The sequence below is a fragment of the Ictalurus punctatus genome, chromosome 6, assembly GCF_001660625.3.
Source record: "Ictalurus punctatus breed USDA103 chromosome 6, Coco_2.0, whole genome shotgun sequence".
NCBI lineage: Eukaryota > Metazoa > Chordata > Actinopteri > Siluriformes > Ictaluridae > Ictalurus > Ictalurus punctatus.
Window position 1 is genome coordinate 23,813,092 of NC_030421.2, and position 26,819 is coordinate 23,839,910.

General features: G+C 38.2%; 1 protein-coding gene across 5 annotated transcripts; it reads left to right on the forward strand.

Annotated features, from left to right (window-relative positions):
* Window positions 1-715: 715 nt before the first annotated feature.
* On the forward strand, window positions 716-26,526 carry map3k20a (mitogen-activated protein kinase kinase kinase 20a). Of its 5 annotated transcripts, XM_047155976.2 has the most exons (21): window positions 716-971; window positions 2,090-2,347; window positions 4,502-4,693; window positions 5,544-5,631; window positions 7,821-7,922; window positions 8,144-8,209; window positions 8,475-8,503; window positions 8,599-8,736; window positions 9,315-9,401; window positions 9,641-9,715; window positions 11,070-11,176; window positions 13,365-13,500; window positions 16,817-16,861; window positions 17,453-17,483; window positions 17,639-17,778; window positions 18,322-18,384; window positions 18,667-18,765; window positions 22,746-22,862; window positions 22,952-23,026; window positions 23,414-23,564; window positions 24,940-26,526. In XM_047155976.2, exons 3-21 carry the CDS (start codon window positions 4,535-4,537, stop codon window positions 25,620-25,622), a joined length of 2,391 nt encoding a protein of 796 aa, XP_047011932.1. In that variant the 5' UTR covers window positions 716-971; window positions 2,090-2,347; window positions 4,502-4,534; the 3' UTR covers window positions 25,623-26,526. The 5 variants fall into 5 exon arrangements, with proteins under 5 accessions (XP_047011932.1, XP_017325743.1, XP_053537015.1 ...); XM_017470254.3 differs by lacking the exon at window positions 2,090-2,347; XM_047155977.2 differs by lacking the exons at window positions 716-971; window positions 2,090-2,347; window positions 4,502-4,693; window positions 5,544-5,631; window positions 7,821-7,922 and having other exon boundaries at window positions 8,157-8,209; window positions 8,437-8,503.
* Window positions 26,527-26,819: the final 293 nt, after the last annotated feature.

Consider the following 26,819-nt stretch of genomic DNA (forward strand, 5'->3'; position numbering starts at 1 on the left):
CCTGCTCAGCATAAGAGGTTGTTACTGTTTCAGTTTCAACCCATTTATTGGTTTAAAAAAAATTAATCTGTGTATATTAATTTTTCCTCACATTGACTATGAGCTAGCATTTGGCAGAATTGAGTTCTGTCAGCCGATATTCCACGTATTTTCCAGTAAACCCTGTCTGACTGGTCTCGCTTCCATTCCCTGAAGATATAAAATTACAACATCGCCATCTTCTTTTACTGACGTTCAGTTACATAGTGACAGACCGACTTAAGAAAAAATCTTCAGGGTTACACCTCCCAATGCCCAGGCCAGGTTATGGCCCTGGTTTTGACCTCATTGGCCACTTGTAACACATTGTAGAGTTTTGAGATTATTAAAGTTATAAGAAGCTATAGACTGTAGGAAATGATGTTGATGGGATACTTTTCGTTGATTGTCAACTCAGCAATAGCAGTGAAGTGTTTAAAAGAATCCCAGAAACATTGCTGTACACTTGTATCAGCACCATACACAAACCACAACCATGTCAGTGACATTGCTGACATTAGTTCTGTAATGGTCCTTTTCCACTGATGGAGGGAATATAGGAGGGTGACACAACAGATGGACTACAGTGAGTAACTGGTGGACAATCACGTACAGGTGTACATATCGTTTCTGTCCACCAGGCGGCGCTGTTGTCACGTGTGAGACGGTTTGTGTGTGTGTGTGTGTGTGTGTGTGTGTGTGTGTGTGTGTGTGCGTGTGTTTGTGTGTGTGTGTGTGTGTGCGTGTGTGTGTGTGTTTGTGTGTGTGTGTGTGTGTAAAAGAGGGAGCCACCGCTGTTTCTAGACATTGGCAGATGAAAGTAGTTGTGCAACACGTGAATTCCCGGCGGAAAGGCGAGTCGCGAGTGTCACAAGCTCCTTGCCGACCTTTACCTCCGTCATACACGTCCATTCAGCCTAAAGAGCGGACAGGGTGCGGAGAAACAACACCTGGTATGCAACCATTTGTTTGACCCTCTCGTGTGTTAGTAAAAATAAGTATATTTCAAATAGCCCTAATAGCGCTTTCGTGCGGCTTTTCTGTTCAGGAAGTGACGTTGTATTCATCGGTCACAGTTGATATATGGGGCAACGTCTAATCGCATGGCATTAAACATATGCACTAAATACTATTTAATATCACCTTTTAAAAAGATTCTTGTTAGTTTAAACATAGCCTCGGTTGTAACATGTGTGTGTCAAGCTCGTGCACCTCTGTATGTCACTTGAATTTATTAGCAATTGGCTAAAAAGTGTTTACTCACTTGTAAAGTATACTTACAGCCTCGCAAACGTTACTTTAAGGCCACAAGTACACTTGTAAGGATACATATATCCCTGCCAATGCTGTGTAATGTTAAATAACATTGTAGTCGATAGTCTCCTAGACTCCATTACTATTGGATTTAATGTGCGACAGGCCTTTAGATAGCCTACACCATGGTTACAGCAGAATTATTTACCCGTTCTGCTACACAGAGAAACACGCTATACTGAAGATATACCGCGAGACAGACTTGTTGTCCCTGACAGTTTATTAAAATGTGTAATGTTTCAGTTGGACACAAATTCATTTCTCAGGTTTATAAGGCGTGTGCCAGGGGATTTGGAGGCTTTGTCGGTGGTGGGGTCGCTGAGACAGAGCATCAGGACCATATTGGGAGCTTTTACTTTCTTTTTTCCACTTTCAGTCACGTGACTGCGCTTGGTACAGTGTGCGCATTCCAGAAAACTCTGACCCCCCCCCCCCCCTTTTTCCTTTTCTTTTCTTTTTGTGTACATTTATTTGGCCTTGTCTCTACCTTATGCTAAATTACGCAGGCACATTGCATCCGGATGACGTTATTTGGGCTAATAATAACTTTTGAGTATGAGTCTTGGACGTAAATAACTGCAAGCAGTAGCACAGTGCCCAGTAAATGTAGGGTATGTGGACTTATTACTTTCAAGGATGTTTTGCAGTTGTGTCAGAATAAAGTGTAGCCTATGTATAGCGAGGTTTCCCCTTGACCTCTGATATAGTGGTTTAGTAGACACAGTGTAATGCTCGCTCTGTCCTCTCCTTTATCCAGGATGTGTGGAGCGGCCCATGCTGTTGAATAGCAGCCCTAAATATAGACTTGCAAGGAGAGAGAGACAGAGAGAGAGAGAGAGAGAGAGAGAGAGAGAGAGAGATTGTGTGCCTCTGCCTCTAACACTCTCATGCCCTCATCACTGCTGTGTAACGTGAAAGCAGCTCACCAACCGCAGTTTATCCAGATGAATGCTCTGTTTGCTCATCTCATAACCAGATATTACAAGCTACATAATCCTTAAGAATAATCTTTAAGGTATAGTGATATCACTGATTTTCCTTTTGATCCAATACCAAGTGATAGACTATCCCCAATACTGAAACTTTTTCTTCATGTGTATATGAAATGGGGGACATTTGACATTTGTACCCGATGACTTTGTGAACACGGATATCAAGCATTATATGTGAAACTCTGAAGCTACTAACTTGATAGTGTTTGGCAACTATATGGCCAAAGTTTGTGAAGACCTGACCATCACACATGTATGTTGGCCTTCCCCAAACTGTTGCCCCAAAGTTGGAAGCACGCAATTGTCTAGAATGTCATTTGTATGCTGTAGCATAGTATTACGATTTCCCTTTACTGGAACTAAATTTTCTAGTCCAAAATATTCCAGTATGACAATGCTGTGCTCAAATCAAACTTTGTGAATATGTGGTTTGCCAAGGTTGGAGTGGAACTGCACTGACAGCCTTGACCTCAACTCCACTGAACACCTTTGGGGTGAACAGGAGCACCGACTGCGCATCAGGCCTTCTCACCCTGCATTAGTGCCTGATCTAATTAATGTTCTTGTGGCTGAATGCGCACAAATACCCACAGCCACACAGCCACAATCTAGTGGACAGCCTTTTCAGACGAGTAGAGGTTATTAAATCTTGTATACGCTAAAGCATCACCATTTAACCATGTTATGTAGACGTGCAGTAATGTTCTGGACTCAGTCTCCCAAAAGCATCATAAAGTTAAGATCATAAGATCAGAGAGTGAAATGTGACACTTGTTCTACCATTTAACAACCACATTTGTACTGCAATTTATTTTAAAAACTAAGCCCTGCTTGGTTCTAATCCAGTGTGCAATCAGACCTTGTTAGGTTTATTATATGCAAATCTGTTATGCTCAGTGACAAGTGATAAAGCTGGGCTTCAAATCATTAATAATTAATGTGATGTTTTATAATATGTTATTCTTTATCAGTTCACCTATTCTTGTTTTTCACCCCTTGCATTCCTTCAAGTTTTTTTTGCAAGTGCACAGTTGAGCACCTTTGTTCTTTCATTTCTTAAACAGAAACATGTAAACAGAAACCTGAAACAAAGAAATCAGTCAGATTTCAGATTTTGTGAATCACAGTTTTTATGTGAACTTCTAAATTACATGATTATTACAGGTCTATAATCTCTCCGAAGAGTTACAAACTGCAGCTTTAAATTAATGGCATAAATTAACATTTTTACATCACTGACTCCACTATGTACAGTATTGTCTGATATCATTATATTCACTTTTCTTAGTTAGCTAGATAAATGCTTTTTTGAAGAAAAAAAAAAACATTCATTTAAGATGAATCATATTAGGTGGAACTCTCAGATAGGATTGATTCTGGTCAAATGATTCAAGTTACCAAGTGTGTAACCTGTGGAATCAAAGAACCAAAATGTATATAAATAGAGTGAATAGACAGGAGTGTGATTTTTATTTGAAGCTGATCTGGAGTGGTTGGGAATGTTCTAGAACAGTATCAGGTTCCCCATGGTGACTGGTGATCTCGGAAATTCATGCACTGTGTTTGACACGAGCGTGTAACAGGCTGAATGCCAGGAATACCTCAAGCCTAAACCAGGGCCAAGAGCCTGTGTGCTGTATAGGACTGAATCTGACTCACACACTTAGTCTGTGGGTGGCTGAAGGAGGGGGCATAGGAGGAATGTGCTGTAAAGCACTTGCATGGATGAGGACTATCACATGCCTGCACAAATACATATAGTAGTTCAGGCTGCTCTCATTCTAAAACACACAGTCACCTACATTTACTGTCACATAAAACAGTCTTCCTCAGACTCAGATTTGGAATTACACCCCTCCCCGCTGGCAAAAACATCCACTGCAGTCGAGACAGCCAATGATACTAGATTCAAACATGCTACTCAGTGCACAGTGAGCTCATACTGCCTGTAACTCTAACTGTGTGTGTGTGTTTGTGTGAGTGTATGTGAGCGAGTGTGTATGAGATGGTGGGTGGATGAGTGTATATCTTTATCTGTATCACTCTACAATGGTACAAAAGTAGACACAAGAGCAGCTCAGACCTGGATGTCACTGCACACAGGGACTCAAATCAACTTCATCTCTAATTTGCCCATTTCTATCCCCTCTTTTTCTGCCTACTCACTGCCTGTACAGGAGAGCAGAGTGTTTTAAAAGTGTCATTATGCCATGGCGTCTCTTGGCGCCTCCTTCGTTCAAATCAAATTTGATGACATCCACTTCTACGAGAACTGTGGCGGCGGGAGCTTTGGCAGTGTGTACCGTGCCTGCTGGATCTCGCAGGACAAAGAAGTGGCGGTGAAAAAGCTGCTGAAGATTGAGAAAGAGGTGGGCGACGTAATTGCCTGTGCTTTTCATATTCGCGTTTTAATTGTCAGTGTGATAATCATTTTAATTGCCTCTCTGCATGTAGCGCCTGGTGCTATGCACCAGCCTCGAATATGCTTCCCCCTTGCTCTGAAGAGGGTGTGTGTGGTGCTGAGAGTTTCATTTGTGATCTTAGAAATGCATGCACTGTGTCTTTAAAAGAAAATTATCACATAATTAAATCATATTAATCTCAGGTGAGAACTATGTTTGGCTTCAAATTACTTTGAAGTGATGGATTTGTCATTTTGTCATTTCTTTTTTTTAATGTTTTAATTTTAGCTCCGACTATGTCATTTTTTTGTATCACTTGGATCCTTGTAATTCAGTTGAAAAATCTGCAGTTTAAAATGTGAAAAAAACGTTACATGAACACATTGGTCACACAAAATAACTCTGTAACTTTGATACAAGGATGTAAGTAAAGCATTAGTTTGATTTCCGGTTACTCGTATATATCAGCAGTATTGTAAATATTTTGAGCTGCATAGAAGCCCCTGATGTCTTGCCATCCCTAACACTGGCTTATTAATAAAATCTGAATATCATACAGCATGCAGCAACTCACACAGCATGCCTTTCTCATAAACAAATATAACACATAAAATGATGTTACAATAAAGTTTTGTTAGAAACCTAATAAGTATCAGATATCACAGGATGATTTGGTTATAATAACTGTTACAAAATCTGTAAGTCGCACAGAATATGTCAAAATCTGCCCTCTGATAGTTACCAATGGAAAATCATTTTCTTGTTTGTCACAATGTGTTTTATTTTTGGTTCTTATTTGTTGCCTCATCTGTCACAGGCAGAGATCTTGAGTGTACTCAGCCATCGAAATATCATCCAGTTCTATGGCGCAATTCTTGAGGCCCCAAACTATGGAATCGTCACAGGTCTGTTTTTACACAAGCTCTTATGCCTTGCAGTCTTTTTCTACTTTGAGTCTTCATTATGACTATCGTTTATTTCACGATATGACTTATTTTCATCAGAATAATAATTTTAAAAACACTGACATCATATACATATATAATAATAAACCTGTGGCCATGTCTGAATGTCAATATTTGCTCAATAAGTTTCATAAGTTTTTTATTGCTTTCTAAGTCAACAACTGTTAATCACAGACCATTTGATTACATTCATCACTAGTTAGTCAGCATTGTTGGGTTTGTGTAACTTGTCAAGGCACCAAGATGGTCGGTTATAATTTTCAGTTTATTAAACATATTAGACTGTCAGACTTTTTTATTTCTCTTATTCAGTGGCCTGCACCAAATAATGACATAAAAATAGAAAATAACTACTAACCTCTGAAGTAGACACATTAGGCTTGTTGATAATTGATATTGTTATATTAAAGTTATATTATGGGGCAGTGGTAGCTCAGTGGTTAAGATGTTGGACAACTATTCATAAGTTCAAATCCCAGCACTGCCACTGCTGGGCCCCTGAGCAAGGCTCTTAACCCTCAACTGCTCAGTTGTATAAATGAGATAAATATAAAGCATTTGCCAAATGCTGCAATGTTGTGAAGTACTTGGTCCTGAGATGGTAGGAATATTGTCCTATTACTGAAGCCAGACTTCTGTATTACAATAATTCTCTATAACCTGAAGAAACTATACATCCTAATCTTAGCAAGTATACCAGAGACGTTTAAATCCTGTGTTCTGTCTGACATTATTTAGCTTTGTCAGTAAAATGAATGGCTTGGCCTTGCACAGCTATTGGTAGAGCATTATATAATGTTCATCTTTTTATTTGAAAGACTATCAGACTAGGTTTGTTATGTGATCAGTGCAGCAGTAGGAAGGCTATAGTATGTAGATGGAGTATGGGTTGTCAGGGAACTGCCATCTCTATTTATCAAAGACCAACCTAATTAGCACCAGGTAAAGGAGAGACGTTTACAGCCGGCCTGGCTGGCATCTTGTCTTTCCAGTTTCATCAGCAGGGTTATAAATCTCCCATCCCATTATATTTCAGTAATATCAATAGCCTAGTCAAAGCTCAGTGTTTAATAAACAATTTATCTGATTCTCTCGCTTCTGTATATAAAATGGCGTATGTGGGATATGGCTTATAAATTTCATACAAATAAAATTTGAAACATTCATGAAGTTTCTGTATTTTAGTCAAATGCAATATATGTTAATAGTCTGATCACATGCCAATAAAAAGGACTTTCCAGAAATGGGTAGGGCATGTCATCTAGGAATTCATGATAAAGGGTAGGGAGGATACGTTTTGTGAAAGAATTCAAAGTCCACAAGAGAGAAAACTGTTGTGACATCAGTGAATTTTCTGTGATATATGATTCTTTATATTTAAGGTTTTCTTGCAGTGCCTTTATATATATATATATATATATATATATATATATATATATATATATATATATATATATATATATAATTAAACCTTAACATAAATGCCACATTTTATGATGTTCGTGTTTGATTTCTGTTAGCACTTGAAAGTTCAGCTCTACTAATGAACATACAATGCTAGATGACATATTATGCAGTGTACATGTAACCATGAGTTTATGTGGCTATTTCAATTTGGCATTACATTATGTTTTTTTTTTAATGTGTTGTGGCCTTTATAGTAGATGATTCCTCTTCATATTGTTATAGAGGATTTGCAATAAACTATGATTTCCTCTGAGAGAATAATTGCTGCATGGTGTTATATAACTTTCACCATATTATATATTATGTATATTTACATAAGGGGGGAAGCTTGGACATATGAACTGGCCATATTCCCATGGGAAAGGCACTGGACAGTAGGGGTCACTCTCACGCCTTCATGGAAATATGAGCTTAACACGAGCCCTGTATACTGACATAATGATTCTGAGTGATCAGTGTTCTCCTTCAAACACTTTGAGACATTTAGCAATATTGTGTGGTCAGCATTTGATACAGCAATGTCTCTCTGAATGGGTAGAATTAGACTTTTAAATAAAAGATGTGGTATCAGATTGCTGTTTTTACAGCTTAGGCCCATTGTTTTGAGTTTAAAAACACATTCCATTAAATATTTTGCCTTTCATTTATGACATTTATTTCAGAGTATGCCAGTGGAGGGTCATTATATGAGTATCTATCAAGTGATGCAAGCAAAGAAATCAGCATGAGACAGATCATGACCTGGGCAACAGAGATGGCTAAAGGTACACACAAACATACACATGCAGCAGAATGTAGCTGGAGCTATTTACAAAAAAAAGACATTATTTATTAGAAACTCAATATGTAAAATGATAGATTTGGATAATCACTAGGAGTTTTAATCAATAAATAAGTATTAATTAGCAACATAAATTCTGAAAATTGTGAAAGCTTATGTTGTACTTAATTATAGCTTCAGTAATTTCTCTCTTGTTTACTGCAGGAATGCATTATTTACATGCAGAGGCCCCGGTCAAAGTTATCCACCGGGATCTCAAGTCCCGAAATGGTACTTTTGCCAATTCTCATGAGTTTTTCCCAGACTGGTTTTAAGTAATTCATCTTAAAATATATGATTCAGTCACTACTATGAATTGTTTTGTATAGCTTATTGGGAAACTATGCACAGTAGACACAAGCAATGAATGTGAGTCTAGACTTTAGTTTAAGTGGTTATAGAAAGTTCCTATGATTCTAAAAACCTGGCCAACAATAATAGAAGCCTATTTACAACAGGAAGTTTTCTTACCTGCACATGGTGTCTTTCTTTATAGTGGTCATGACAGCAGACAAAGTTCTCAAGGTATTTCTCAAGCTCCATTCCTTGATACATTAATGGGTTTTACCATGCATACACTGAGACTTAACATTTGTATAAATCTGTCCATGTGATTATAGATCTGTGATTTTGGAGCATCTAAATTTCACTCCCATACCACACACATGTCTCTGGTGGGTACCTTCCCCTGGATGGCACCGGAAGTCATTCAGAGCCTTCCTGTTTCTGAAACATGTGATACATACTCTTATGGAGTGGTGAGTCTCTCTCTCTCTCTCTCTCTCTCTCTCTCTCTCTCTCTCTGTATGTGTGTGTGGTTTTGTGTGTGCGTGTGTGTGTGTGTGTGGGGGGACCCTTCACATGGTCAAACTTGATTACACACAATTCTGAACTGAAATAGGTTTCTCTTTTGCATGTATCTCAATCACAAGTAAAGTACTAGCATTTAATAGTCTCTGTAACACCAGAAGTAAAAAAGGAGAAAATTGTATTGAAATATTCCATTTCACTTCCACTGAAAGACATCAATAGACTGGAAAATAAATTAGCATCTAATTTAATTGTCTGTTTTTATACCCACCTTTATTCCTAACCTACAGCTGTTAAAGTTATAAATTGTTAATCTGGCTCTTTATCTGCCTAACATAAAATATATTTGTATGTGTTCTTAACGTAAGAATTGTCAAAGAATGTTCTAGATAGAAAAACCCAGCTTTGGTCAAAATCAACACTCAAAGGCATTTGTGCAGCTTTTATAACTACACATTATAATTGATAATGTAAATTTCAGAACAATATCTATTTCTGTTTGTGTGTGTGTGTGTGTGTGTGTTAGGTTCTGTGGGAGATGCTGACTCGTGAGATTCCTTTCAAAGGGTTAGAAGGGCTGCAAGTGGCTTGGCTGGTTGTGGAGAAGAATGAGGTAAACCATAACTAATCATTTACAATTTACAGAACTCAGCTCTTTGTTTCTCTATAATTGATTTTTATGTGATCAGAAATACAGTACTTGCATTCACTCACACTGATCACACTGAAACTCACCAAACCTTGTTTGCTGCAGAGTGATATTCTCTCTTCCATGTTCTGAGCTCTTTGTAGCTTGTGTGTTGTAAAGTGGATAGGATGGTAATGTAGTGTGTGTGTGTGTGTGTGTTGCAGAGATTGACTATTCCCAGCAGCTGTCCTGCCAGTTTTGCAAACCTGATGAGGAAATGCTGGGAAACAGAACCAATGGTAAGAATTCAGTCATTAGTCACGAACAAGATTGTGTTTACTCTCCAGAACACAGTATCTGTTTCTGCAAACACAATTTATTCATGTTATGATTTATGATAGTGCATGGATGCCCTGCAATAAACTTTTAATAAAATATAATGCAAACAAGTCACAATACAATGTCTTCAGTTATTATCTTTATGTTAGTGTTAATCCTGTCAGTTCCACATGTAGCAGAGCAAACACTAAGAACCAAAGAGGAGTAAGTCATCCTTATTAAGATGTGCCCTGACTTTGTAAGCTTTTGAATGTTTCATATCATTTGAATGAAATGATAAACTCCCAGAATCCAGGAGGCCTCTGTCATCCTGCCATCAGGCTTCGGTTTGTCAGGTCACATATCTCCTCAAACACTTCCACACCCAGTTCAGTGAAGATGATAAATAGACTGGCTCAGCCTTCATCCCGCCAGTCAATAAGCGCAGTACGAGCCAGTTTTGGTTCATTTATTTATTTAATTTCAGATTCACAATTAAACATGACAGTGAACTTTTAATCGTGTAATAAAAGGCTGTTTATAGGCTGTGTACGAATATTTCTTGTAGCTGTTTTCAGCTAGAAAGTGCTTCAGACCATTCCATTTCTTCTTATGATGACTTGTTTCGTCATGTCTTGGATATTAACGCTGCATGTGATTCACCAAGGATCTATTTTCACAGCCAAATGATGATGCATTGATATATTTAAAGGGGCATTTAATAGTTACGGACTATTCTGTCATTTTGAATCATTGCAGTAATGCATGACTGCTAGCCAACTGGGTGCCAAAATTAGCACAAACAAGTTTATAGACTTATTGGCCTAAAGTTATGCATAAAATTGGTTGGAAACCCTTTTAGGTGTGCAGTTAGACACTAGAGATCATTTTCCCTGCACAGTTATTCATATCAATGTTAGTTTTGATCACAGGACACTGCTTGCTGAATATTTTTGTTTGGTGGGGTTTCCTGAAACACTGTAGTGATTTCTGTTTTTTTTTCCTTTCCTTCTTCTTTTAAAAAAAAACCCCTAATCCTAGCAATGCTGCTAAACCTGATATACTACCACATCACTGTCTCTGTTGTACTCTAAATGATCCACAAATAATATCTGGCAGGCAAATTGTGCATAGCGATAGATGAATTACAGTCACTAATAGTCCTACAAAACACACTTACATAGTGATAAACCAACAGTTCTGTGTAAATTAGAAACACAGTTAAATTCTACTCATTCCACCTGATTGTTTAATTTCTGGTCTTTTAGAAAAGTTGCAGTGAAAGGGTAATGCATTTTTGAATATGCAGTGATATATGTTTTTGTTCTGTTGTAGAAAAGACCCTTATTTAAAGAGATCCTGTCAATCCTAGAGGCCATGTGCAATGACAGCCAGCTCTCTGACCAGTGCAACTCCTTTCTGCAAAACAAAGCAGAGTGGAGGTAAGGTTTTGTACATCCACACACACACACATACACGCATACACACACACACACACACACACACACACACACACACACACACACACACACACACACACACATATGCAGTATATAGTCATGCATGCACATGTACCAGAGTAATGGAATGTGAACTGCTCAAGATCCAGCTCTGGTGTTTACTTATTATTAAACACAACAGCTTTATTTAATATCAGTATTTATCACTAACATATTAGGCCCTTATTTACTGTTGATCTGATCTGCAATGTTGATAACACTTGCAAAAAATGCTCAAGCTGATTTATGACAGAATAGTTTAGTATTGGTATAGTTTCATGTAAGTTTTTTTTTTCTTTCAACTGAGCAAATTAGCAATGAATAAGCGTTTGCATTAAATATGCACTTTCAGGGCAAGTCAGGGTATTTTGCAGGGTTAGGAGATTTACTAGCCCTGAACATCACATTTTAATTCACAGTAATACATGCAAGTATTATATTTGTTTATAGCTGTTTTAGCTATCTGAAGATAAAATAAAGACAAAATTTTATTGAAGTTTCTCATGATCATGCACCAGTCTCTCAAAATATTCTGAAAGTGTCTTTAATTAGGACAATATTACTGCAGAAAAGTTTTCTTTACATTTATTATTAACACACACTCATGTCTACATTCTTAATTTGCTCCTACTGTATTTTAACACTCATAACATATAATTAGTTTTAAGGGATCTGAGGTCACAACTACAATCAAGAAGAAATAACAGAGAATTTAAATATTGGTTCCTTCATTACCTTATTTGGGATGTCAGGGAATTGGGATCCTTGGACTCCGTGAAACTGGGGAAGTATAAACCTGTCAATCTACAATTTAAATTCATGTAGTCATTCTTCCATTACAAATCTAATATACTAAATGGAGCACAGAATCGAAATGAAAATGATGTCTCTGTTTAATTACTTACTGGCTGCACTGCATATTGTGATAGCTGAATTTCATATATAAACGTTAACTATAGGATGGCAGATGAGTATTAAGATAGGCTTATATTTGGTGGGAGTAAAGCATGGTCAGTATGAAGCATTCCCACCATGCAGTCTGGGGCTTCAGTGTTTTGGTGCTGCTACAGACAGCTGTGGAGGATTCTGGGTGTGTGATGTTAGACCTATATTAAGATCAGCTGAAACAGGCCCCAGAGCAGAACAAGAGATTCCCGTCTTTCAGGTCCTTCCTACAGAAGGCGAGAAAATAAAAGTAGCAAATGTGATGTCTGGAAAACAAGTAAGCTAAGGGCGCATGTGAATGTGAAATTCCGTGTGTGATTGTCGAGTAAGTGACAAGCAAGGAAAGCAATTACATGGGAAGTTTGGAGTTGGAGTGGAAGCCTGGTTGGAGGGCACTGTGTGGGAGGTCCGAGTTGCGTCACATGCTTCTTTATAAATAACTGCCGTGGGACAAAATTTTGCAGCCTACCCACTGCCCCCTCTGGTGGCTTTTTTGGTGATCGCAGTGGTCAAATTATGCTCAGTAGTGGAAATAATGAGACTGACAAATACTACTAAGACCTGTTATTATGAAAGACAAGTTCTTTTTGTCAAATTCTATCATATTTTACAAGATAAAATCACTACTCACTATTATTAATGAAACAATAATCTGGCCTATTAAAAACAGTAATGGCAGTAATGCCTACTCAATACTCAAATATCAGGAGTAAGCCAATAAGACACTGTTCTGTGTCACTCAAAAGAGGATGAGTTAGGGAGATTTTCCTTGCCATTGTCACTTCTGGTTTGCTCATTAGGGATCTAAATCTATATCCAGATTTCTGTAAACCTGCTTTATAACCAGGTCTATTGTAAAAAGCACTATGAAAATAGAATAAAATAACATTGAATTGAAATTAAAACTAAAACAAGGTATATGTGTGGTACTACCAATTAAATTAAATTCATTTCAACCACTTTAACAAAAGTGTGTGCTGAAAGGTTATTATAATAATATAATAATAAATAATAGGAATAATGCATTCTTGAATAACAAAAATGTTGGTATTACAATAAAACAGTAGGTTATAAAGACTTGTGGACCCTGTGATTGTTGAATTGGTGTGCAGGTTGGTCTCTGTGAAATAGTGAAATAGTGTGATATGAAGATTGAGGTATTTGTGTAATGTTTCCCCGTGTAAAGGCGTGAGATCGAGGCGACTCTGGATCGCTTGAAGAAGCTGGAGAGGGACCTGAGCTCTAAAGAGCAGGAGCTGAAGGAGAGAGAGCGCCGCCTCAAGATGTGGGAGAAGAAACTCATAGAGCAATCCAACACTCCAGTGAGTCCTCTCTCTCTCTCTCTCTCTCTCTCTCTCTCTCTCTCTCTCTCTCTCTCTCTCTCTTGCTTTCTCACTCTTTTTTCACATCATCACCTGCCACTTTTCTCATACACATGCACTCTCATGCACTCACTCCGTTTAAGGCAGGAGGTAAATGTATTGTGAAAAGAATCGTTCAGTTTGGTTTGTGTTGCTGCTCTACACAGCATGCTGACAGATATTAATCTGGATGTGTTCACATGGCCTGCTACAGAATGCTTGCAGAGCACAAACAGGGAGACAGGAATGAATGTTTAGTGGCACAAACTTGTTTCCTCATTTTCACATTTCACCTGGTGCTGTTCTGTATGACCATTCCTCTATCATGAAAAAAAATCACTAATTTCCTTTTCCATCTTGTATTTGAGTTTGGTTTTGCTATTTGTTTATGTCTACTTGTCTATTTACTCTCCCTCTTTCCATTTCCTATCTCATTTTGTCTCATTTTTGCCTTTCTCCCATCCTCTCCCCTTTCCCACTTTCTCTATCTCCCTTGCCTTTTCCGCTCTCCTCTCAGCTCTTTGCCCCCCTGGCCACTAAGATAAGTTCAGAGTCATATTTTGAGACTAAGATGGAGGAATCAAAGAGCTCTGAGCTATCGTGTGAGATAAGGGGATGCTGTAACGGAGAGCTGGGCGCTTTGGCTCTGCAGGCTGTGATGAAAGGCTTCGAGGACGTGTTCAGCCTGGATGCCCCCTCTGTCCCTGTCCTGCACTCGGACATGCAGGTCAGCATGCAGGCCACGCAGAATTCCTCCAAGACCTGTTCCATGCGAGAAGGACACAAAATCAGCATGGCTGCCTTTAGCTGGTCCGATGACAGTGACAGCGATTAGGAGTAGCTCCTCTCGGTTAATTAGCCGGCCTCAAAAACTGTGGTCTTATACCAGCTTTCCTCACTGATCGATATTACTCATAATTCTAAAAACAAATGTTGTCTGTAAGGTTTTAGATCTATTTGTAGGAAATATCTATTATGTAGTCCTGATATTGCAATTATTACACTTTTTTGCTGATTTATTTTTCTAATAATAACACTGTTTTTTTTTTTTTTCCAAAACACACGAATAAACATATATAGAAACCTCTGACTGAGCTAAGAGGTGAAAGTAGTAATTGTTTCCCACTCCTACATATGGACTGCCTTAGCCCTGCTGGTCCTACGCCTACAGAGTCCTTATGGATGTAATTTATGGCAAATGAACTGGACGTATAGCAGCGTGCTGAGGGGCGAGCGAGCCGCGTGTCAGCCTAGTGAAGATTCATGACATTTTGCTGACATTAAGATTGGCCAATTTGAGCACTGAGGCTGTGAGATACTCACATAGGCAAGAAAGGCTAGCGAGTGAGAGAAAGTGTGTGCGTGTGTGTGTGTGTGTGTGTGTGTGAGAGAGAGAGAGAGAGAGAGAGAGAGAGAGAGAGAGATTTCCTTTGGTAAAACTTTATGAAACTTTGATACAAAAGACTAAGCAAACCTGTCTTTGCGTTCTTGGATTATCTAAAAGAAAATCCTTATATACAAAATTCACACAATCTAGAACATAACATTAATATGTTGCTGAACACGTTTGTTCCTACAAATTTTCATGGATTTGATGCAGTTTAGATGTACTGTATACATTACACTCTAATTGAAAGAATGCATACTAATAACTGCATGGTTTATTAGGGTAAATACCTCGCATATGAGCTATACACAGATATGAATATGAAGTCATTTTTTTGCTTTTGTTCATTAAAACACACAATGAAATGTTCACATTCTAATATTTATTCCTTTTATGTTTTGTACTTGGAGTGCCCTTGTTTGCGGTATCACATTATTATTCCTACCCAGACTTTGATAACGTTTGCATTTAACAAACAAATTAATGTAGAACATATATTCATTAGAACTCTCATATATATATATATATATATATATATATATATATATATATATATATATATATATACACACATATATACATACATACATACACACATACAATATATATATTATAGAAGGTTTTGCATTTGTATTCGCAGTTTATCTTAGATCCAGTGTTTTCCTTTGACATTCTATTCATATTCTGTTTTCTTTTTTTGATCCTGTCTCTTTCTGCCTTTTGCAATAAACTTTGTCACAAAAAATATGCTTAAACTCTCTTACTTCCATATTTTGCTTTTTATACTTTGCATAAATCTAATATAAAGCTCTTGTGTTGTGAGTTTTAATGGTAAACATAAATGTATGATGATTCAGATGACATGATTTCAGGAGACAAGTGTGTCTGACTATACATAGCACACATTATAAAGCACATATACACTGCAACTGCAACTTTTTTAGATCAGGAATGGCAAAAATCTTTTGGGGTTGCATTGATGTGCCCCGGAATAAGCTCAGGTTTCAATGTGATCTCAGGACGTGATGTGTGGATGTGCTCCTGTGGCGTCATCTGAACATAAGGTCAAATCATGGCCATATTCTCTCGGATAACACCAGCAGGACAGAGTGCACTCTGCACCCTGCTGAACTCTGCTGAGCTCTTAAAGGAATTTCAATTACAGAGTCATTTGTGCTGACTGTCTCCACGCCTCCCTTCATCCCATCTCTTCTTTGTCAACAATCTGCTTCCCATCCTTATAAAACCATGCAAGCCAGTTGTGAAATACAAGATGTCTGCTCGAAATGCACTGTTATGTCACTCTAATTAGGCAAATGTATGTCATGGAGCTTTGACGTGTGGCAGATTTTTTATTTTTTTTAAAAAAATATTATCATTTTGTTTACATCCTCTGATATGTGTCGTACACAGACGGGGGAGTTGAGGGCCCATCTGGCTACACAGTGGGAAAACACAACAGTTGTGCTTTCTCTTTCTTTCCATCCCACACTCCATATTTTTTCATGCACGTGTAAGAGGTTTGACATACTCCATGCATGGATTACTGATTCATTTTGATTTCCTTCACCATCTTTTTGCACAGCAGTGTTATTTTGCTATAATTTTACCTGCTAATAATGCGATTTGTGTTTTGACTGGCATTTAACTTTTAATGCATTTGTCCCCCTGGAGTTTGTTAGGACATTTCATACAAAAGTGCTGCATATTATATTTTGTATGCATTTTAGCTTCCTAAAGAATTGATGGAATTTATGTTAGCTTTATAGCATTCATGAGTAAACTCATTATAGCATTAACATTAACATTATAGCATTCAAGAGTAAATTCAAACCATTCTGTAATAAGAGTTCACTGTTTGTATGCATTACTCTCTCTTTCTCTCTGTAGCTGCTCCCGAACCTGGCCATCCACGTCTGGACAGAGGAGCATGTGGTCAGTATCAGTGTTAAATGTGCATTACAATATTGAATTGATTAAGACAGTACAGACAGTTTTAGCTCTTGTGTTCTGTTCACGTCTTCTTTAGACAACCCAGGGCATCTCTTTTGATTTGATAGTCATTTTATATTAAGTGATTTTTTTTAAATAATTACTATAGCTTATATTTGTCCCGATAGTAGTATAAAATGTGTGAGTTTAAGTAAGTGACAACGTGAATAAGACAAACCATGAGTTTCACATGTTTCTTCATCACAAGTAACACAAAATGTCAAGATATTAATCAGTTTAAATTATTATTAATATATGTACAAAATGGGATAAACAAAATAATATAATATATAAAATAATATATAAGTTCAACACTTTCCATCTCTCTTTTTAAATTGTGTTTATAAAGGTCTTCAACTTTTTTTTTCTATCCACTGAGCATCTTTTGGTTGATCTCAACTGTAATGTCTATAGTATAAAGATGTCAATTTTCCTGTAGAAATTGATCAAATGTTAGTAATTATTCAACACAGCAGAACATAGGACTTGAGAATTGTAACAGGTTTATTTACTAAAAGGTCGTCCATTTCACAGTACTTCTGGATGTCACAGATTTTTGGGACAGGTAAGAAGTTCTGATAAGATGATTATTTACTTCTTCATTTTGGTTTCAGAAATACTTCCCAGCTTTTCATACGTACCAGTCAGAGTGGTAGCGGTACATGTAGTATAAGTACGATTTCCTGCTGTACGTGTGTGTTTGTGGATGTTTTGTTGCAGGTGGGGTAGATTGTGAGATGCAGCGCTATGCTGATGTCTTCAAGAAGAACCATATCACTGGCCGCAGGCTGCTGCTCCTCTCTGAGGCAGACATGAGAGATATGGGCATCTCCTCTAAAGGGCATATCATACACCTGAAGGTAGTGTAGTGAAACTGCTGCACAAGGGCACGATATGGAAAGCCGTTTGGTATAATAACACGATGAAAAGGGATACAGATTCTTAGAAGTATAAAACAAAGACAATTGTTTATAGCTGATCATGGGAGCTAACTTGTTTCTCAAATGTTCCACAACATTAACGTGAAAAAAAGTGCAATGTGTCATTCTTTAATTAATAAAAAATTTACTAGTTGGCAAATTTCTGTGGAATAAGAGAAACTGAACACTTCGGGATTTGTGGTTACTGGAAAATAATCAACTTTGCTCTGGTAATTGCCCTTCTTAAAATTACACCACCCCATCGTTGAATATTTTCCTATAACAGCACATTCTGAAGTGTTTTATTCCTTCTATATTGCAGTTATGTGGGTTTTTTGTTGTTGTTCAAAGCCTTTCTCATCCAAAAATGAAATTCTCTGTGCATGAAAATTAGATATTCCATAATAATAGTGTATTTGTATCAAATTGTATCATGTATTGTGTATAATGTTCCTGAGAGACAACATTCATTCTTTTTTCCAGGCTGAAATTGAAAAATTAAGAAATGATTATCTGGCGCTGTTCCATTTCCCTCCGTTAACAAAGGTATGGACAGTTTTGTTTAAGAGCTCTGTTTTGCATAGATTTGTTATTTACGGTTAATAATTGAAATCAATTTCTTAATTGGCTTTGATAATGTGTTGGTAAATAAGTGTTTCCTTAATTGTTCAACATTCACTGTGTAGTGTCTTATTATAACTTGTTTCCTATTCTGTGTGACCACGAACCTTACCTGGGTTTTTCTACCAAGAAACTACATTTTTTAATATACTGTTAATGATGTAAGTAGGGTTTTGCCTGTTGAAATCTCCCTGTGTCCTCTCTCAGGATGAATGGGACAGAGAAGAGGAGGAGAAAAGCTGGAGGAAGACTGTTAATCTGGAGCTGGTATTTGGTTATCACTGGAAACCAGGAACAGGTCCAAAGGTACAACAAATGCCTTAAGAGTACCTACTGTTTGACACATTTGTGCAAATAAGGATTATACCAACGTTTGTCTGTTAATTCATTTGCACCACACTTGTTTATTGCAACAAACCTTGTTCATAAGAAAGCATGGTTTAAGATGCCATTTAATCCTGGATTTAGTCTTATTGTACACAAAATTTCCTAAATGATAATTTGATAATGATTGATCACAAGAGAAACATAGACTTGCTGACAATCAGAGATTAAGAGGTTTAATTCTTGACTTGTTGAGATGTTTGAAACTGGTGCAAAAATAAAAAATGGTGCAATACAACTTGAATTAAAACGCAACATTAGAAACTGTAGATCCTTGATTAGCTCTAAGTACACTTAGTCGAATCCTCAAGTCCTTGTTAATTCAGCCCTACTTTAATGTTTCAAAATTTCATCTGTGTCTTTTCTTAAAAATAATACTTTTAAGTATTTAATTTTTTTTAAATTTAAAACAAAGCTTGGTCATGCACGTTTTATTTTCAAAGTCCTATATTTATAGGAACTTTAGAAGTTCCAGGCCTAAAGACACATGTTTGGTGTCTACAGCTAGAAAGCCCTTAGCTCTATATCAGAGTTTTAAAACTGCTGATTCATATTCATACTTCATTTATTTTTCACCTCACACCACACATAGTGCGTAGATATGTTTTTGCATTCATTATTCTGAATTGTTATTTGCACTGAAGACTGAGGTCTTTCGTTCCCTGGGTGATGACTTGTCATCAGTGTATAGAACCGAGACTCTTTAGGATGTCAAGATGGCAACACTCACCTTGAAGTTGCCATTTCCTTAAGTAAAGATGCCTGTTATTCTCCCATCAGCTATTGACCACCGTCTCACTGAGCACATTTTTTTGTTTGCAAGATTGATTTTTTTTCTTCTTCCCTCCTTTAAAAATAAACAGAAAAAAAGATAAATAAATCTTCTATCTAGAGTGATACAGAGCATCCACCCCCTCTTGCTTGCGAAGGCTTTGTTCAGGTCTCAAAGAGGGGAGAAAGGCCGCTTCTCCACTTGCTGCTTGAATTTAATCAAAAATGGCCCATTTAGCCAGAAGTCATTTATTTTTTTTTAAAGGCAAATGTTATTTAATCTTTCAGCTGTTCATTGTCCCATCATAAATAGTCCCCTTTCAGTGCGTGCAGCAGGGCTGAAGCGAGGCTGCTAATTGCCTCCCATTTCTCCTGACATGTGGTGGTTTAGTGGGGAGGAAACTCAGCAGGGAGAAGGAAACAGGAGGCTGAGAAAATGAGAGCTAATTATTTTCCCCTGCCTGGTGTCAGGCTCTGTGTCAGCCTTGTTTTTACAAACTGGAAGGTTCTTTTGGACTAAATAAAACAAACCAGCTCTGCTCACTTTTCCCCGCTCTCTCCTTCTCTCTCTTCCCCCGCCCTCTCTCTCTTTCTCTCTTTCTCTCTTCCTCTCTCTGTCTCTTGTTCTCCTCTCTCTCTCCCTCTCTCTCTCTTTCTCTCATTCACTCTCTCTCTCTCTCTGGCGGTGTCATGGTAGCAGCTGCACTTCTCAAAGACTAAATGAGGGGCCTGCGATTGTGCACTGGCCATCTGACAGGCAGCGAGTGTGCTGTTAATGAGGATATCAGCACTGAGTCGAGGGAAAGGTGCTGAATTATGTATGAGGCGTCATTAGACGCTCGCTGCGCTGGCCGCCATCACGGCGCATTGTTTCTGCTGGTGTGATTAGGCCAGGCCCAACAGCGCCAGGCCAAGGCGCTAGCAGCCTGTTCCAATGAGGAGGAGTCTGGCACCTTTACAGCGAGACACGGCTTCTGACATACACACACTCAGGACCTTTGACACTGCTGCTTTGAGATCCATCCAGCAAACACACACACACATACTCAGTCCTAAACACATAACACACCCTCAGAGCACACACACTCTCATCCATGGCACACTCCTCATTTTAACACTCACACCACACACTTGTGAGGATGTAAAGATGTGTGTTTTGGCTCTCCTGTGATGTGTACCCCTCTGATCTTAGTACACAGTAGATTGGCTTGCAACAGGAGCAGTGTGTTTTAAGTAATGACCGGTGAATGGAGGAATCATTATTGCCCCGTCAGCATGTGCACCGGGTCCAAAGCCAGCCAGCACATTGTAACCTGTCCTGTGATGAGGAGCACATTTGCATTGATGATGGGAACGAGAGTGGATGTTATAAGCTCACTTGCACATTTTGTCTTTTTTTTATTGAGGCTTTCATGGTTGGTTCTGATTTTTTCCCTTTGTTGCAAGGGTTTGTTTATTCCACTAAAATTCTTCGTAGTGTCATTTAGATGGAGTTAATGAGCAATATGCTTGGTTGGATGATATACTGGTTATTCACATATGCCGATCTCTGAGCTCATTTCAGTACTTGGCTTTTTGATCGGGTTTTGGAGCAAAAAAAATTCATAATGACAAACAACATTGTATGTTGTATCAGATACAGAGTATGTTGGGACAGCTAATATTACATCTAATGTCAAGTGAAATTATCATTTCTAGGCAAAGTTCTATTTGGAAATACTATACCAGCTATGGGGTGGCATGGTGGTGCTACCCACTGCATTGTTGCCAACAGCCCTGGATTGATCGTGAGCTCAGGTTACTGCCTGTGTGGAGTTTCTGTGTATGCTCTCTCCATGTCTGTGTGGGTTTCCTCCAGGTTCTCCAGTTTCCTCCCACATGCTAATAGGTGGATTCTAAATTGCCTTTTAGTGCGAAAATGTGTGCATAGTGTCCTGCGATGAACTGGTGTCCTATACAGTGTGGATTCCCACCTCATGCTCCGGGTGCCTGGAATAGGGTTCAAATCCACCAGAACCTTGACCAAGATAAAGCGGTTACTGAAGATGAAAGAATGAACGATTAAATGAATGGATATACAAGCTACATCAGCTTATTCTTTCCATCTCTGTTGGACTTTTCCAGTTAAATTTGGTTACATGACAATAAACAATTCTTACATTTTTTGTTTGGATATTTGAATACTATTAATATTAAAATGTAGATATTTAAATAGCTAAACAGTTACAATGCCCATCCTCAATAACCAAAACCAAACCAACGACTCATACTGCTTACTAACTCCTTCTGTAGAGCTATACGATGCAGTAGGCCTATGTATGATTTTCTGCAGGCTGCACAGTAACCTCTACGTGAGCAGTATGAAATTCGTACTTGTGGTAGTGCGATGGGATATTTGCATTTTAGAAAGCATTTTAGCTGTCACTCCTTCATTCACTCACCAACTGAACTGGCATGAACCCACATTTGACAAATGCACATGTTTGTAGTCTTCCATGTGTATGAAGAGAGGAGATTTCCTCATACATAGGGCAAGGTAGCAAAGTACTGCTCTTTAGCACTGGGAAAAATGTTGGGTAACATACAATACATTATCCATGTAGAATAAAATTTGATAAATGTCACTCATTATTATGAGGTGGGAATGAGTGTGTATATACACAATGCATGGTTCTATCTTGGGAACGTTGTATATGAGGCAGGATACAGCCTGGATGGGATGCCAGTCCATTGCACACAAACATTCACTCACTCATTCACACCTTTGGGCAATTTTAACATAGTAATCCACCTACTGGTGTGTTTTTGGAAAGTGGGAGAAAACTGGAGAAACCTACAAGCACACAGACTCCACAATCTCAGGATTGACCCTGAAGCTGTGACCTGCTACACCACCATGCTGTCCAGATATGACACAGCCACACTAAAGGTTATACACAGTATTTTTTATTTTGCTACCGTTATGCCTGTGCCTGCACAGTATTGTCCATCCCTGTTATTCATTGTACTTGAGGCCCTTCAGGAAGTGACACAAGTAGCTTCTGCTCCTGCCTATTAAAAACAATGATAATGCAAAAACAAGCTAATAACTGACCACAGCTTCTGACTGTCTTCGATATGCCTTTTTGCAGGACTGCAAATGGAAAATGTACTTGGAGCTTGACGGAGATGAAGTCGCTTTAACCTATATCAGAGATGTCACGTTTAATGCAAACAGACCAGATGTGGAAGTCTCAAAGATGACCAAGGTACATTCTGTTTGTCCATATTGGTTATAATGCACAACACAGTATAGGATGTGAGCTGATGAATGAACATATGTACTTTTTCTTCTCAGCCACCATTTGTAATGGAGAAATGGATTGTTGGGATATCTGACAAACAGACTGTCGACTGCATTGTAAATTATGAGGTAATTGAAATTCACAAAAAAAACATAAAATGTGCACAAGACATGCAAGGAACATAACGTATCTCTGCAAACATGCTCAAGCTTTAGCTTCTCTATACACTGATATATACTTTAAAAATGGCAGGATCTGTAGTAGAGTGAATGTAGATGTCTCTCCTCTTTACTGGACCAAACCAGAATCACTCTTTCCCTTACACTTCACTTGGATTGTTTGATTTAAGCCATTAAACCAACAGCTTGTTCAACCACATCAAGTGAAGTATGGACTTTTCTCCATATATCTATCCAGGCATGTCAAATATTCAGTAGGGCACTAGAAGAAGATTGTAGGGCTTGGTTCCTGTTTGGATCTATGCATAACCCACCCTGTGCTTATTGTCTCATCAGAATGATGTCAGGTCTCCAAGGAGCACAAGACATGTGCACTCAGTGCGGTGGAGCCTGGTCAGTGCGGTAGATGAAATCAGAGGTGTAGAGTTGCTCATAGAAACAGCACCAACAAATGGGGACGGGGACTACAGGAGCGCTTCCAACTCTGGTAATAGTAATCTTTACTTTTTGGAACCATAGACACTGTGAGTTAAAAATTAGAGCAAGGTTCTCTTAATATAGAGGTTGTATGTAATGTTAAGTGTCTGGATTTAATTACGATGATGAATGAAAATAGAAACAGAAGTGGTAAAGAGAATTGAAATCAATTATTATACCCTAGTACAACTTGCGGGGAAATAACAAAACTAATTTTGAATTATTTTTGGCATTCACCAACTGTCTCATCATTTTCCTAAAGCATGGTAATATAAAGTTTATACAATACATTGCCAAAAAACCTGACCATCACACCCATATGTTCTTGCTGAACATCCCATTTCAAAACCAGCAGCATTAATAAGGAGTTGGTCCACCTTTTTTAACAGCCTTCTGAGAAGGCTTTTGACTAGATTTTGGAATGTGGCTATAGGGATTTGAGCTCATACAGCCAAGAGAGCTGTATTAGTGAGGCCAGGCTATGGTATCAAATGAGAAGGCCTGGGCCAGCCTGTGTTTCAGTTCATCCCAAAGTTGTTCAGAGGGGTTGAGGTCAGGGATGAGTGCAGGACACTTGACTTCTTGCACACCAGCCTTATCAAATCATGTCTTAATGGACCTCGCTTTGTTCACAGGGGAGTTGTCATGCTGGAACAGGTTTGGTCTCAGCCCCTTAGTTCCAGCAATGGGAAATCTTAATGCTACAGCATGCAAATACATCCTATACAATTGTGTGCTTCCAACTTTGTGGCAACAGTTTGGGGAAGGCCCACATATAAGTGATGGTCATGGTCAGGGGTCCACAAACTTTTGGCCATGTTTTTGGCCATATTTTTCTGCAGTTAAACAGAAAAAATTTACTTGTGCTAGTACACTATATTGATCTCTGTGCTTTTGGATACAAGGTGCCTGTATAATGGACAGTTCAGTGCAAAAGTATGTATGGTTTCTAGGTGAAAAATAGGAAAATGTACCATGATGTTACAAAGTATCTACTAAAAATAAAATTCAAACATGTTACAAATGAAATGTGGGTGTGTTCATTAATAAGACACCAATTCAAAACAATGCAAAATAAACAGAACCAACAGAAGACTTTTTGTCATGGAAAGGCAGTTAATGACATATGAAATAATTTTAACAGACATTTACTTCTAGACATATTCAGAGCTGTATATTAAAGCTTACTGGACCCAAAACTGTTGAGATGATAGGAAAGACAGTTATAAAAGCAAAGGGAGTAGTTATTATTGAATATTTATATCATATTTTAAAAATACTCTTTTTCTTAAAACAAACTATTTTTGTTACTAGTGATATTGAATGAACATATGTGAAACACACAAAAATTTTTGCACTCAACTGTCTTTTGAATTATCTCACAGGTGTTGATCCTCAGTGGATTTCCAGTCTGAGATCAAAGCAGCTCAGAGAGGACCAAGCTCAGGAGCGCCACAGTGCCACTCAGAGCAACCACTCAGACAGCATGACCCTCCCACAGTTCCTGTCCGCTTTCGGTAATCAGTCGTCATATGCTTCTGCTGTGCGAAGATCACCCAGTCGCAGTCCACTTTCACAATTGGCCGACTCCCGAAGCTCCTCTCCAACACTGTCAACCAAACTGTCCTCAATCCACCTGGGGTCAAAGGGTAGCAGCCCCTCCAGTACGACTTCTGAGAGCACATCAGAGAGAGACCGTTCTCATAGCAGTAGACACATGTACAGCTACCAAAAAAAAAGCTCCTATAGCTCTATAAATGTGACTGGTCGAGGAGACCACAGAATGTTTAGAGGGGGCAGTCATACGTATCATGGCAGCTCTAGAGGAGCACGACACCGTACCAACTACGTAGTACCACAAAATCAATTGCAGATAATCCCAGGATTGTCACCAGCAACAGTAGGAGAAAAACAGAAAGATGAGCAAGAGGATGCCAAAGCTGCAGAAGGAGGATGGATTAAAGTAGAACGCAAGAAGCCTCCCAAACAGGACCTTAAGCAGCAGGACCAAAGACAGCTTAGAGGCCGTCCACGAAAAGGAGGAAGAGGGGGGCGTGGGCGGAGCTAAGGGTTTTTATGCTGCATATATGTGGGCATGTGGATCGAGGAATTAAATTATTACACCAAAGGGAAAAAAAAAACATTTTCACAAGATGTACAAATAACAGAATCAGCAGATGGAGTCGTGGTTTTGGTATAATAAGAACTGGTTAGCAAAGGATTATGAACAGAAGTTTTGTGCACAATAGCTTGAACTAACCAAAAACCTCAATTTAATACTCTTTGACCCAGTCAAATCTGTGAATGTTAACAACACAACCTTTTAACCATTGGTTTTTAAACTGGGGTGTGTGAGCCAGTAAAGAGGTTCAATATTTCATGTTTGTCTTTTTTATTATATAACAAAATCATCCAATGATGACACCTATGGAATATGGATATGGGGCTGTGTCTGAAATGTATTTAAAGATTAAAAAGCAATACTGTACTGTCTATCTGCATGTTACAATCAAGTGAATTGCAGTTCTTTTTAAAATGGGGGTGTGAATATAATTACTGCCTTAGACCTGAGAACAGACCAAGGACCTAATTATTTTATTATTATTATTATTATTATTACAATAATTGACTCTGGTCTTGAATCCTCGTGAGCCATATGTTTCCAGCTTGTGACAAGGGTCTTTTCCACAAGACACTCCAGAAATACGAATGTTTTAGTGCTCTAAACTACTAATATTGTTTGGGATTTGAATTATATGACTGTTGTTGAGCACAAACACACAAACACCCACCCATCCACACACACACACACACACACAAACACCACTACCACTACTAAATGAATTAAGGTTTATTTTTGCCTCAGGTTTCAGACAGGTTGTGTTTTGTTATAGCATTTTTATATATTTTTTATATATAACTTTGCCAACCATATCCTATTGTATCATCAAAATAAAAATGGTTTAAAATGACTAGTGTGTATCTGTGTATCTGTGTGAGTGTGTGAGAGAGACTACAAAGTAAAGGATGTTGGTCGCTCGTCACGCCCCTTATGTAAAACTAATAAACACGTTTGGCGCCACCGTAGAAGATCCTGAAAGGACGCCTTCATAAACCTATGTTTCTTTATTATCTTTAATATGCTCTCAATAATATTTAGTGTTTTCATCTTGAAGCACGTAACTTGGAGACATGTATTTGGAAAGACAAGATTCGTGTGTTCGTTAGGTGTAGTCATTTATAAAATTATTAGGCATCTTACAGG